This window comes from Cuculus canorus, chromosome 9 (assembly GCF_017976375.1).
Source record: "Cuculus canorus isolate bCucCan1 chromosome 9, bCucCan1.pri, whole genome shotgun sequence".
In the NCBI taxonomy this organism is placed as follows: domain Eukaryota; kingdom Metazoa; phylum Chordata; class Aves; order Cuculiformes; family Cuculidae; genus Cuculus; species Cuculus canorus.
In genome coordinates, this window is record NC_071409.1 from 65,293 (window position 1) to 78,657 (window position 13,365).

At 37.9% G+C, this 13,365-nt stretch overlaps 1 protein-coding gene across 1 annotated transcript in view; it reads left to right on the forward strand.

Moving 5' to 3' along the window:
* HLTF (helicase like transcription factor) overlaps nucleotides 1-13,365 on the forward strand; it is a 33,923-nt gene that overhangs the window by 7,255 nt on the left and 13,303 nt on the right. Inside the window, 12 exon segments of the mRNA XM_054074512.1 lie at nucleotides 6,210-6,389; nucleotides 6,966-7,132; nucleotides 7,578-7,715; nucleotides 8,672-8,762; nucleotides 9,145-9,155; nucleotides 9,433-9,492; nucleotides 9,716-9,815; nucleotides 11,106-11,253; nucleotides 11,502-11,514; nucleotides 11,627-11,713; nucleotides 11,715-11,801; nucleotides 12,250-12,362. Coding sequence (XP_053930487.1) covers nucleotides 6,210-6,389; nucleotides 6,966-7,132; nucleotides 7,578-7,715; nucleotides 8,672-8,762; nucleotides 9,145-9,155; nucleotides 9,433-9,492; nucleotides 9,716-9,815; nucleotides 11,106-11,253; nucleotides 11,502-11,514; nucleotides 11,627-11,713; nucleotides 11,715-11,801; nucleotides 12,250-12,362 — 1,195 coding nt within the window.

Genomic DNA, 13,365 nt, shown 5'->3' on the forward strand with positions numbered 1-13,365 from the left:
TTCTCAGACTAATTAAAAATTAGACGTTTATTATTTATCAAAACATTATTGTGTATTTTCTCTGATCAGTGAGCAGAACTGTATGGCAGTAAAGAAATTTAGAAAGTGGCAACTGAGGTTTTCATCGAGTCATCATTTCCCAACACTTACCATTTGCATAAGTCTTTGTTTAAAGCCAAGCAAACTTCTAAAATTTATTTTTAACTTTATTCCTGTCCTCAATATAAATATTAAATGGCCTGTTTTATTTGCTGAGCAGTTTAAGCGAGGCTGCTGGGTATAACCCATGGACTGAGGCACAGTAGCCTAAAAAGAGGGACTATCATGGGACTGAATGTTAATTTGCTGATTCTTGTTTGCAGTATCTTAACTGACAAATTGTTTTCTATTCATTTTAATGGGAGTAGTGATGGATCATACTATAGTGTAAGGAGACATCATGAATAGGTCTGTAGGTCTAAGAGAGCTGGCATATTTGTCACAGATCGTATAGTGAGTTATAAATTATACCTGCTGGCTTTCGTGCTCAGTAATTCTGTTATAGTCAAGGCGTGTGCAGTAGGAGAGGGAACAGATGGTTCTGGCTTTGCAGCCTTCCTTCCGAGCTCCTGTCCTGGCTGTACTGCCAGAGACTCGCTGAATAGGTGCATATCTCTGCTGTTCTTCAGTTCTACGTGGTTCTTAGTTGTTGGTCATCTGAGAGCAAAATCTGTGGCCTTTAAGTGACTTTATAAGATCTGGTTCCTTAATCCAGTTTTTTATCACAGTTACTTTTTGTAGTTCTGGTACGGTCTAATCTAGTGCACTGGTCAAAACTTAGTAAATGCATTTTGCTTCCTTTTACCTCCCTCCCTTCTATCAGACCCATATTTTGTTTCTTGTTCCCTCTGGAGCAGAAGAGGTAACGTTCCCTATGTGGTTTGTGGTTTGGATTGTGTTTAGGAAGCTTAGCTCAATTCTCCTCCCAGTATTACAGTTATTAATGACAGATGATATTTTCTTTCTTTTTGCTCCTTCTTCCCCAGAAAGTCACATGCTAAGATGCCGCATAAACCTTCTGAAGGTTTTATCCCTGTCAGTTACTGTAATCTAATATTTAAACTAAGACACTTGTAGCTACTGCAAGACATTTCACATGTCCTCTTCCCAAGTTGGATATTGTGAGGGCAGTGTAATGTTTTATTGCAGTTAATAGGGTTTGATTTTTTTAGAGCAGGAGTGGAAAGTGTCAAAGGCCTTTATTTCAAGGATTGTTTGCTTTTATTGGAGAAAGCAGCCGAATAGATTAATTTAGCTATTGAAAGAAGCTGTGACTTCATTTGTGGTAGTGTTCCCCCATCTCTAATTGTCTCCCGTTCCCTAAACAGATACGATTTTTCTTCATACTTAGGACCCCTGGCATTGTTAACCTGTGCTGTAATCCTGGAGCTTCAGATATCTCCTGGTGTCTTAAGGCAAGGACTATTTTTACCTTGGAGAAAAGGTTTGCAGCCCTTGGCTTGATATCCCACAACAACTGATGTATGAAACAGTCAACTATGTGTGTGTGTGTGTATGTGTGTGTGTATATATATATATATATACACACATATATATTGCATTTTTTTTAATGCCCTGCAACTTCTTGGAAAACAAGTTTAAAAGTTTGAGCCCAGGGTTTTGGGTTGGGATACAATGAAATATTGAGAATTGGTTTGTGTGTGGAAGTTCAGAATTTCTGCAGTAAAGCAGACCCCAAGGTCAGATGGTGTCAGGGTCTCAATGTTTCACTGAGTTGATTGCTAGATTTGAATTATTAGTAACTCCTGGCTCTGAATGAGTATCTTCCAGATTTTAAAATCCATGTGCTACTTTGTACATTCCGTCACTTCTTGTGGAGTGCTTTACACTAGTATAATCAGATGTGTTTACACCTGTGATTGAAGGGATATGTGGGTAAATACTTGGTGGCTTGGAGCAGGATAATGTTCGTGCGGTCCAGACCGCGGTTGCAAGATGGTTTATTTTTTAAATGCCGATAACGTTGAAGCACAGATATTATAGAACTTTGAATTTTTTGTCTGTAATCGCAAGTGTTCAGCTGAAGATTAAGAATCTGTTTCTATCAAATCCTATGTTTTAGAAATGCAGCCTACCTGTCTTGAAGATGTTGTGGTTTGAAGATAATGGCTTTCTGGACATCTGACACTGTGCTCCCAAATTCACCTTTGAACACTGGAAATATGGATCTACTCCATAAGTCCTGGAAATTCTACTGACTCTATTTTATATTTTGGGTGTTCAAGAGGCCTGAAAAAAAAAATAGAGCTTTAAGTGAATGCAAATAATTTGAGGTGAATCGTTTTACGGGGAGAGGTGAGAACTGTCTGGGACTGAAGCTTTCCCCAGAATAGGCACAGACTCCTTATAATAAATATTCTGCATTCAGAAAGGTAGAGTGAAATGTGTAGGAGAGGCAGAGCTTGTTTTTCACACCCATTAATTTGTTTGCATCTCTTTTGAGACTGTCACAGGTTTCTTTAAAAAAAGAAAGGAACACAGATGGAATACAAGCTCAAGTGTTTTAAACACATACTTGGCTGCCACAAAGTGATTATATTCATTGCTACCATTAACCCCATTCACTCAGTCACTGCATAGTGGCTGAAACTGCACTTTTGAAACACTCGGGCATGGAAGCATTGACAGGCTCGATAAACAGGCTGACGTGTAGCACGCTGCTGCTGCCTATCGAGCATCTCTGGGCACAAATAACTTCCTTTTAATATGGACAGAGAGACTAAGGGAAATTGTAATCAAACAAAAAAGGCTGTCTGAGAATACAGAAATGCCAGTCCTTGTAGTATTTTGACAATATTCAATTTGTCTTCTCTGTTCCCCTTTATTTTCAATTAGTTTTTGTCTGTGTTTTACTGAAGTTTTCTTCTTGTTTAAGTTCAGCTTAGTTTGCTGGTATAGTGCACACTTATTTATCTTTTCAATTTGCATGAATAATCTCTCCAGCTATCGAAGGCATAATCTATGCTCTGCTTTGAGACAACATGAATTTAGTGCACCCTATTAATATTGCTATATTTTATTCCCTTTGTTGTGTTGTAGTGGTTGTTGTTTTCTCTTTAAACATGGTATTTAGATAAAATACCAGGTACTTTTCTGGTTTAGAAGCCCTTAATAAGAGAAAGGGTCTTGCATATATATTGCTTCTAAGTTTTGAAGAGCTCAGCATGAGTTTTATACTGATATATACTTAAACAGACAATTTTCTATGTGTATTTTGGTCCCAACAGCTGAGTAAGGTGTAAAAACCCACTTTTTTGTTTATTCTTTAGTGTCGGGGGTACAATTGCTGAATTACCTTTAGAGATAGAAACTTCTGTGTCAAGTGAATTAAGTAAGCTATTTGATCTTAAGAAAGGAGATTCTGGATTGCAAACTTTTTTTACAGGGGCTGTATGGGGTATTCCTCTTTTTTTCCCATCTTAGTTGGTGGTAGATTCAGCTGATGTTTGTGTGGGAAAGCACTTCGGTATTTGTGATACAAATATTTACAAAGGAGAAAACTACAAAAATCGTAGATTAAAAACAAATCACAGGGATGTCATTCAGCACACGTTTGTCATTGATCACAGACAGTCATTCTACTCTGCATCTTTGCACTGAGAATTTTTAATGGAAGATGGCTCAATTTCCCACAAAAGCTTCTTTTTTGATTGTTTGCTTTGTTTGGGTTTTTTTTTTTCCTTTGGTTTGCAGTTGTTTGGGGTATTTTTTTGCATTCATTATAGTTGCCAAAATGAACCCCCAAAAGCCAGACCTGTTCTGGAGAAGAATTTTGTGTTATTGGCAGTTAAAATACGTTTATCTTCCTTAATGACTTCTTTTGTCTCTTTCTTCTTCTTTTTTTTTTTTGTAATTTTTTTTTTTTGTAACTGAGAGAATAATTAAATATTAGTAAAGTTCTATATTACGTGATGCCAAAGCAATGGTCTTAGTATGAATTCATATATTCTGGGGAAGTACAGAGGACAAACTAATCATAATATGATTGATAAAAAGGACAGAAATTTCCGGGTACTTGGTAGAAGTCAGTTGAAAACACAACTGCTTAGGAGCTTAGGATGTGTGATAAATGGACCTTAACTTCACATATTGCTAGCAAATAAAAAAATATGAGAGAGGAACCTTTTTCAAAAGGAAATGCTTTCTCGTTTTTGTATTTAATTAAGATTTTTTTTTTCCCATTAGCAGTTTCTTTGAAACTGGTCCCATGATGCTGAAATAATAATTTAAGAAGTTCAAAAAAAATCCTTCTATTCATTTGCCTTGAACAGACTGGAGGCTTTAGTTAACAGAATCAAGCCTTTTCAGTCCTAATTAGACTAATATTGTACAGAGTTATCAATTGGAAAAGGATGGTGTATGCTAGTAGAGGAAGAAGAGGAAAATGTCCGTGCTTTGCTCCTGAACATCCAAGGGATGTTGGTTTTTTGAGTGTACAGGAGTGCGAGCCTTAATTTCATGTCCTTAGGCGATGTAAAATGAAAAAATACTGCTTCTTGAGCAAGAGAAACAAATGTTCTTGTTTAAGAGAGTTAACTCCAGCTGGAGGCCAGTCACAAGTGGGGTTCCCCGGGGCTCGGTACTGGGTCCAGCCCTGTTCAATGTCTTTATCAATGACCTGGATGAAGGCATTGAGTGCACCCTCAGCAAGTTTGCAGATGACACTAAGCTGGGTGGAAGTGTGGATCTGCAAAGGGATCTGAACAGGCTGGACCGCTGGGCCGAGGCCAGTGTCATGAGGTTCAATAAGGCCAAATGCCGGGTCCTGCACTTGGGGCACAACAACCCTATGTAGCGCTACAGACTGGGGGAAGAGTGGCTGGAGAGCTGCACAGAGGAGAAGGACCTGGGGGTGCTGGTTGACAGCTGACTGAACATGAGCCAGCAGTGTGCCCAGGTGGCCAAGAAGGCCAACGGCATCTTGGCTTGTATCAGAAAAGGTGTGACCAGCAGGTCCAGGGAGGTTATTCTCCCTCTGTACTTGGCACTGGTGAGACCGCACCTTGAGTACTGTGTTCAGTTCTGGGCCCCTCACCACAAGAAGGATGTTGAGGCTCTGGAGAGTGTCCAGAGAAGAGCAATGAAGCTGGTGAAGGGGCTGGAGAACAAGTTTTATGAGGAGCGGCTGAGAGAGCTGGGGTTGTTTATCCTGGAGAAGAGGAGGCTGAGGGGAGACCTTATCACTCTCTACAACTACCTGAGAGGAGAGTGTGGAGAGGAGGGAGCTGGCCTCTTCTCACGACTGACAGAGGACAGGACAAGGGGAACGGCCTGGAGCTTCAAACCCTTCAAAGCTGGGGAGGTTCAGGCTGGATATCAGAAAAAAATGTTTTCACCGAAAGAGTCATCGGGCACTGGCAGAGGCTGCCCAGGGAGGTGGTTAAGTCACCTTCCCTGGAGGCGTTTAAGGAACGGGTGGATGAAGTGCTTAGGGACATGGTTTAGGGAGTGTTAGGAATGGTTGAACTCAATGATCCAGTGGGTCACCAACCTGGTGATTCTATGATTCTATGAATCTATGAAACTTGTGCTGAGATTTTATTGTCTCTCCTGACTCGATGAGAACACTTTCCTGCAGCCCTCATGCAGGCCACTCTTGCTCACGGACACGAGACATAAGGCATGAGGGTGGGCTGGCCTGTCTTCTTTGATAAATAGATAGGGTTGTTCCAGCATTCCAGCTTCTGTGGATATGGACATTGCATTATGCAGAGTTGGTGCAAACAGGCATTTTAATCTTTTTCTTAGATAAGAAAAATTAGTGTGAGGAAAATACATGGCAATTTTGCTGTGCTAGGTGTTACTGAAGATGTGACTAAATCTGGAGAACTTGTAATGTTGACAAAGATAATCCCATGTGGAAGGTAGAACGGAATGCATGAATATCGTCATTTAATTCATTAAGTTGTTAGTTCTTTATTGTTATTGGCTTAAATTAATGTATTTGGGATGTAAAAAATGGCAGGCAAAGTTTTCTGCAGATATAAAGCATTTTTACTGTTTGCAGGTAAATATTATCTGAATAAAGTTTTAAAACAGGTTCATAGTAGCCTTATATAAAAGAGAAAATTGATTACAGGAAAATAATAATTCTATTATTATCATTACTATTAAAGTAATTGTCAAATATTTCCCACTTTGTCTCTCAATATGATATCTGTAAAGCAGAGAAAAGCTGTTCCCAGTTTTCTGACTTTTACTCCAGTCTTAGGCCAGAAGACTTCCTTTTTGTGGGTGATGCTTCTGGCATGGAAGAGGATATAGACTCAGCTGTCTTATATGGAACTTCGCGAGGAAGTGTTGTTGGATTATGATTCTACACAGTGACTGTAAGTGCAGGATAAATTATAAAGTGCAGGAAAAAGTTGTTAGCTCCAGAAAAAATACATTCAATTGTATTTTTTAAAAACTATAGAACTTTGGGCCAAGTATAATTTTAGTAGATAGGGTTTTTCATAATTTGCTGTATTCAACATTTTTCATGGGAAATAATTATCTAAAACTTTAATTCACAATTTAGTTAAGGTAGCCAGTTTCAAATCTGGTTTAGTTATTAGTTATATGCTCAGCCATATAATGAAAATGAGAATGACTGAAAAAAAGACATTGGATAGGTCTTTAAACTGTTTATGATGACAAAAAGGGATGTTTACCCCTTTTAAAATGTGTCAGCAGTTAGAGGTAGTTCTTGCTCTCGAGTACTTTTGAAATTGCTGATGTCTGTCAGGTATGTCTTCTGGAGTGCTTTTGGTATATTGAACAAGTAGTAGGCTGTTAGCCTGGCAGAACAGAATGTAATAAATTCATCTTTAAGTTTCATGAAATTGAAGTAAATGTTTATTGACTACTTCTGCAAATAATTTGCAACTAAATGAATGTGTTCTGTTGTTTGTTTTGTTCTGTAGGTTAATAACCATGATATGGTTGCTCTTCAAATGGAGCCTAGTAATCCTTATCATAAAAATGCAGTGAAAGTAAATAATGTGAATGGATACCAAGAAGGCTATATAAAAAAGGAATTAGCTGCAGCTTTGGCAGGCATCATGGACAATAAATTAGCATTAGTTGAAGGGTAAGCATGAAGATTATGCTTTTGGTTCCATGAATATGAGTAATGGAAATGCTTTTTGTTGCTACGATAGCAAATACTGAAAACTGTAAGTTCTCTTTTGACAGAAATGGCACCTCTTTGTAAAAAGGATTAAAGCTTCCTGTTTTTGGACTCTATTCTTCTCTTGATCTACTTGCATACACTTCATTCATTCCTGTATATGATAAAATGTCGAGGTGCTAGTGAGAGCAAATTCCTTAAAGGATGTTGTGGAAAATCTTAAAATAACTGTATGTGGTAGCCTGTATAAAAAGGCTTACGAAGTATGAGTGCCAACAACTATCTGGAACATTCTGTGTTTTGATGAAGATAAGCACTTTGGAGTACCTGTTGCTGAAGAAAGAACAAGGTTTATTAAAAAGAAAAAAAAAGAAAAAAAAAGATTATTTTTCCAGCTTTTTATCAGGGTTGTACCTTATGGAGCAAAAAATGCCTTTACCATACCTGTACAAATGAGCTTTTGGGGGAGAGAAGAAAACAAGGAAGCAGTGATAGATCAGTTGAAAAGGCATGGATTTAAATTGGCTCCTCTACTGACAAGTGAGTCTTGAAGGCTTGGGGTTTATTTAACTTTTTAAAATATTCAGACTGAATTTGACAGTGGTTGGAAGAAACGTTTAAGGGCTTAATACTCATAATTTTGTCACTCACGGAATGTTTTTTTTAACTTAATTGGGGAATAATGGAGAGCTCACAGCTATTAATATTAATCTTCATAGGGAATATTCTTTTGTGTCCTATCTTTTATGTTTATACCTGCCAGCAATTGGAGAGGCAGTTGAGCAACCTCAAAAATATACCTAATTCCTGAAATATACTTAAGTTTCTGAAAAATCCATAATGATTCCCTACATTTCTCCAGACTTGAAAAAAACTTTTTCTTTTAAGAAAAATGTTAAGACTTTTTCGTAGGTTTAGGGCTTGGGGACAGGGCTGCTTTCTAGCAGAGTGCCAGGATGTTTTACTAGTGAGGTGTGAGTAAATAGACATGAGATGTGTCTGAATTAATAAGCTTAGCAGATCTGATTCTTTGCAGAGCCAACCTCCCACAAAAAGCACCTCCGCTCCTGGAACTAGGCATTTGTGGAAGCAGTGGTCATCAGCAGTAAGGATGGGTGCAGAGAGAAACACTTGATGAGGGACAGATCTACTTTACCTGTGGCAAGATTTACAGTTTAAAAGCGTTTGAAGTAGAAACGCATTTTGTGTTATCAGTCACTGTTACCAAGCCAAATTTCATGTAACACAACACTTTTTTAAGAAATGTCATTGCTACTTCAAAGGACCCCAACCCATAGCTCATTGCTTACGAAGTTTTGTGGAAAGCTTTTCTGGCCCTTTAAAAATACAGGATAAACGGAGGCTAAAAGACAAATGGTGAAAGATGCTGTGTGATAGCCTGTAGCCTGATCAGCTTTGTTCCTCTTGAGCCATTGAAGGTTGACACTGGGAAGTCATGCCACTATGTTTCAAAATCCTGTCTTTTCAATGGCAATTAAGTTCAGAATGTGGCTTTGGATCAAAGTGGATTTCTGGGACAGCAGCTCCAAGTTATAGCACTCCGGTTCCTGCTGCTGTGCAGTTGACAACTGCATTTCATACTTAAACACCTGGAAGCTGGAATTTTAGCAGTTTGGACTCTGACTTTTTCATTAAGCTTGTGAGGTTGAAGTCTGCCACTTTTTCTTTTCTGAAACACAGATTTACTTTAAAATCATCTTGACCTTTTGAATTCTCATTTTTACACTGTATGCAGACATTTTAGCAGCAAGAGCCTTGAGTCCCATGTAATGTAGTTGTATGTTTCCTTGTATCTGTCCTAATGTTTTACCAGAAAGCAAGTATGTTAAGTTCTCAAATGAAAATAAAATCAAACTTCCAGACTTTATCTGCAGATTTGGCCCAAGGTGTTACATGAAGGATTGGGTGGTAGCTTGGTTTTGGGTTTGGTTTTGCTTCTTGTTTGCTCTCAGGTTAGAGTGAAGTAGTTAACTTTAGTAACATTGTGTAAGGATGCCAAGCTGTCCTTTCTCAAAGTCTTTGCTTGTTTTGGCATGTGTTTCTCTTGGGAAAACAAACTGAATTTTTATATAGCGGTAGCTAGCAAACATATTCCAGCAAATCAGGTCTAAAGGGGTAGACCTGTCTATACTGATTACAATTACCTGCCATATGATAAGTTCATAGTCATAGTTTATTTAGTAAGGTTATTTTTAACTGCAGTAATTTTAATTGCATTTTTTGGCTACGTGTTATCCAAGAAGATACAGGTCTCCCATTCTGCCATCATCTACTTGTTCAAGAAGACTGACAAAACCAAAAGCTAATGAAGGGATAAACTGATGATATTAATTTCTGAGGTTTTTGAACCTGAAGTGTTACATGTATTTGACCTAATAAATGAAGCCTATGTCTTTCTAAATTGCTTGGGTGCTGTTCATGTGAAGAAGTGTAGAAAGGACTTCAGGGAACCATGAGTTTCTTGCCCTTCTACTTTGATTTAAAGTGAACCGTTAAGCCACTAAATATGACTTCTGTTTTCTCAGGTACCACTAGCATTCAGTCAGTTGAGAATAAACATTCTGGCAATGGCTTTGGACCAACGCTGATTGTATGTCTGCTGCCTGTCCTAAGTAACTGGATTGTAACTGCTAAGGTGTTATAATGCATAAGTGTAATACATGTTGATTATGAATATTAGTGCTCTCTATAGTCCCTCACACTAGCAAAAAATCATGCTTTCCCTTGTCTTATGAAACAAAGCTGCTTTCACAAGGGAGGCTTGGGCTTGTTTGATAGAAATTTAGGAACTGCCATAGTGTTGTACTGGGAGTGTGGTTCCATGAGTAGTGAGCTCACTTCCCATTCCCTGCTTTTGGCTGGGCAGGTTCACTTTGGCGCCTCTGAAACTCATGTGAGTTAACTCCTTAAAACCAGTTGAGTAAAGTGGAGGAGAGAGGTCCTTCTTGCATGCTCAGAATGAAATATTATTTTATGTTATTGATTATGTCCGTTTATAATGTTTGATTTACTGGAGGTGTTCAGTAATTTGGTGATATTATCGGTCATCTGTGGAAGCAGTTCTGTTGGGGTGCACAGGCAGCAGCGCCCTTCTAGCTCAGTCTCTGTTAGTCAAATCTCTGTTTTCATGACATAGTGGATAGAAATGTTAAGGGAATACTTTTAACTTTCAAGTAATGTTTTATTTGGAAATTTTTTCTGTCTGTGGTTAGAACGTTAATAAGAAAAGGAAACAATCTTAGATGGTAGTTGGAACATGAGAATCATGTAATTGGGGAACATCGAATAGTGTAAAGAAAACAAAACATCCTCTTTGCCAATTCAAAACCGAATTATGTATTTAAAAGTAAAAATTGTGTCTGGTGCTTCAAAAATGAAAATGTTAATTTTTATTTGCTGTGAGATGACTGTATGCTGAGTGCTTCACAGAACATATGCAGGGTATATTAACACTGGTTTTAAAATTAATACTTTGATAATTATACCATCACTTAAGTTAAAACATAGGTGGATAACCCAGTAAGGGGAAGAAGCTCTAAATTAACAGTGAAAGAGTAAACAAAGAGAAGATGAAGTTAGAAAGTGAAAAAAAACTTAAAAGCTCTTCCATTCCATTTTGAAAGGAAGCGTGGATTTTTGAAGTGCAGGATGGGCAAGATAAGAGCTGGAGTTACAGTATCACATGCTGATATCTGTTACCAATGACTGAGGTGACTGCTCCTGGTCCGTCTTCTCACGTGGATGCAGAAGTGAAAAGGAACCCAAATGGAAATTGCTTTTGTTCTCTAAGTGGATGCAGAATGGATAGCTAAAGGACGTGGATTTTTGTTAAGGCTACTTACGAGGATTATATTTGAATAATCGTATTGGAACACTGTGTCTTTTTGATGACTTATGACAACTTTCCTTTCAGGACCAGTTTGAACATCACATCCACCAAGATTTTCATGTAAATATTTATGTTTATTATGGTTCTGACCATAGCAAAGACCCAACATTTCTTCCAGAACAAGGCATCGTGCTGACAACATACAATATTTTAGCTACTGATTATGGAGAAAGTAAATGAGGAAAAGTGTTCTTTGAAGATGTCTTTACTCTCTGGGACTCCTGGTGTTTGAGCTGATTATGGCAGTATATTCCAGTGCTATCCTGTTGGACAACCAAAAGGCTCTAACTGTAGTTTTCTTTACATACTTTCTTGCAGGCTTGGTGTGCTAATGAAAGGAGATTTTTATTGATTGCTTCTGCAGACAAAATTATTTGGCTGCAATTATGACGGCTTATGGAAGAGACTTTTTATGGATAGAAAAGGATGGCAAGTATGTAAATCACCCCAAATCTCAGTGGCATGAGGCTTCCATTTATGCCTTCCCTTATCAACAACAAACCAACCCCATCTTAGTAATTTATCATCTATATATGTATTTTTAGGAGTTTACAGTCTCTGATTAGGAATATTACCCTTAGAAGAACTAAAACAAATAAAGCAAAAGGAAAGCCCATTTTGGAGTTACCGGAACATATTTATTCAGCATTTTACGCTTACAGAGGAAGAGAGATTAATCTATCAGTCTGTGAAGAAATAGGGCAAAGATGCTGTTAGCAGGTAAATAGAAGGCTTTCTCAATCCCAAAGGTTGAAGTTTGATATCACAAACTTGTGTTTTCAAAGCTTTGATTCTGTTAGCTCTAGTGGCCAAGTGTTGCAGTTCGTGTGCCGTAAGCTCATAACTGCAGATTAGCACCGCATATGTTCAGTTCTGAAGGGTGAAGTAGAAACTGTTACAGAAGTATGTGTTAGAAGCTCTGTCTGATGAGAAACAGGGATACCAGATGAGTAAAGAGTGGCTTAATACTTTTCTCATCATGTGTTAGCCTTTCTTCTAGTAGAATGTTGGTTGCATTTTGTTTCAGAAGAAAATTTTAGAAAATATATTCAAACAGGAAACTGAAAAATTGGAACATCACTCAGCTAAATAGACAAACACGATCACTTGATGTTATCTGTTACTTCAGGCTGCGGCATTTCACACTAACGATAAAACTCTTGTTCAGATTTTTCTGTGAAGAGACTGTACTAGCTGACATCCTTGATGTCCTGCTCAGATTGAGACAGCTTTGTTGTCATCCTCATCTTTGTATAAATACATCTTCCTCTAGTTTTTCAGGTGGCGAGTGAATGCTTTTGGTACAGGTCTTGCACTTTGTATTCAAGAACAGAAACAATTTGTTTTCCCAGCTTTCTAGCTTCAGCCTTCCTCTTTTCACCTTGGATCATTGAACTTTTATCTTTGTTACCTTTAAGTTTTTCATACCATAATATGTTTTAAAGCGTTTGAGATGTGGATACTGACCACATACTCAAATACAAATGAAAGCAGTGCAGTATGAGTAGTTATGAAGGCCAGAGGCAGGAGCTAATAAGCTTTGACAGCCTGTACAGAAATACCGAAGAGGACCTCTGCAGAACCAAATGCAGAAGGCTTGTTAAAAAGCAGTGTTGCTGTTGTAATAATTTATAGAAGTGCTTTTAAAGTAAATTCTTTTCTTTGCCTCAGGAGGGAAGATGTAGAGTTGCTCTGAGGGCTAGGTTGTAGATTAGTAGCCATGTCAGCAGAACCATCACCTCTTCAGCAGAATAGGAAACTATTGGTTTTGTAACAGCTGTAAAGAAGGGTGAGCACAGAGGACTGAAAGAGTGAAAATTTGGTTTTGACTAGCCAGAACTGTACAGCTGCATAGTGTTAAAAATTATATTAATTTCTTTCATAAGAAAGTATAGTCTGTTTGAAATAATCTAAATCCGAGAATTCTATGATTTAGTGTTTTGAAAAATACTATTTTGAGATGCCATTGGCACAGGTACATGTTTGATTTTTCAGAAAACTGAAAGGCCTATGAAAGATGGGTCAGAACCTATTTTGGAAGGCTGTCATTGGACTTCCTGAAAAATACAGGATGGAGAAATGACTGGAATTTTTTTCAATAATTATTTGGAAATCAAGGAGTAAACATAGTTTGAATTTCTTTTCTTAGAGCAATCTTAACTATAAACAGTGTCATCTCCATGGTATTGTTACTATGTGAACAGCTGCCATATGAAAATTGCTTGTTTCCATCAGGCATTGTGCCACACATGTACTTAGCACTGAGCATGCAGTCATTCTTTGA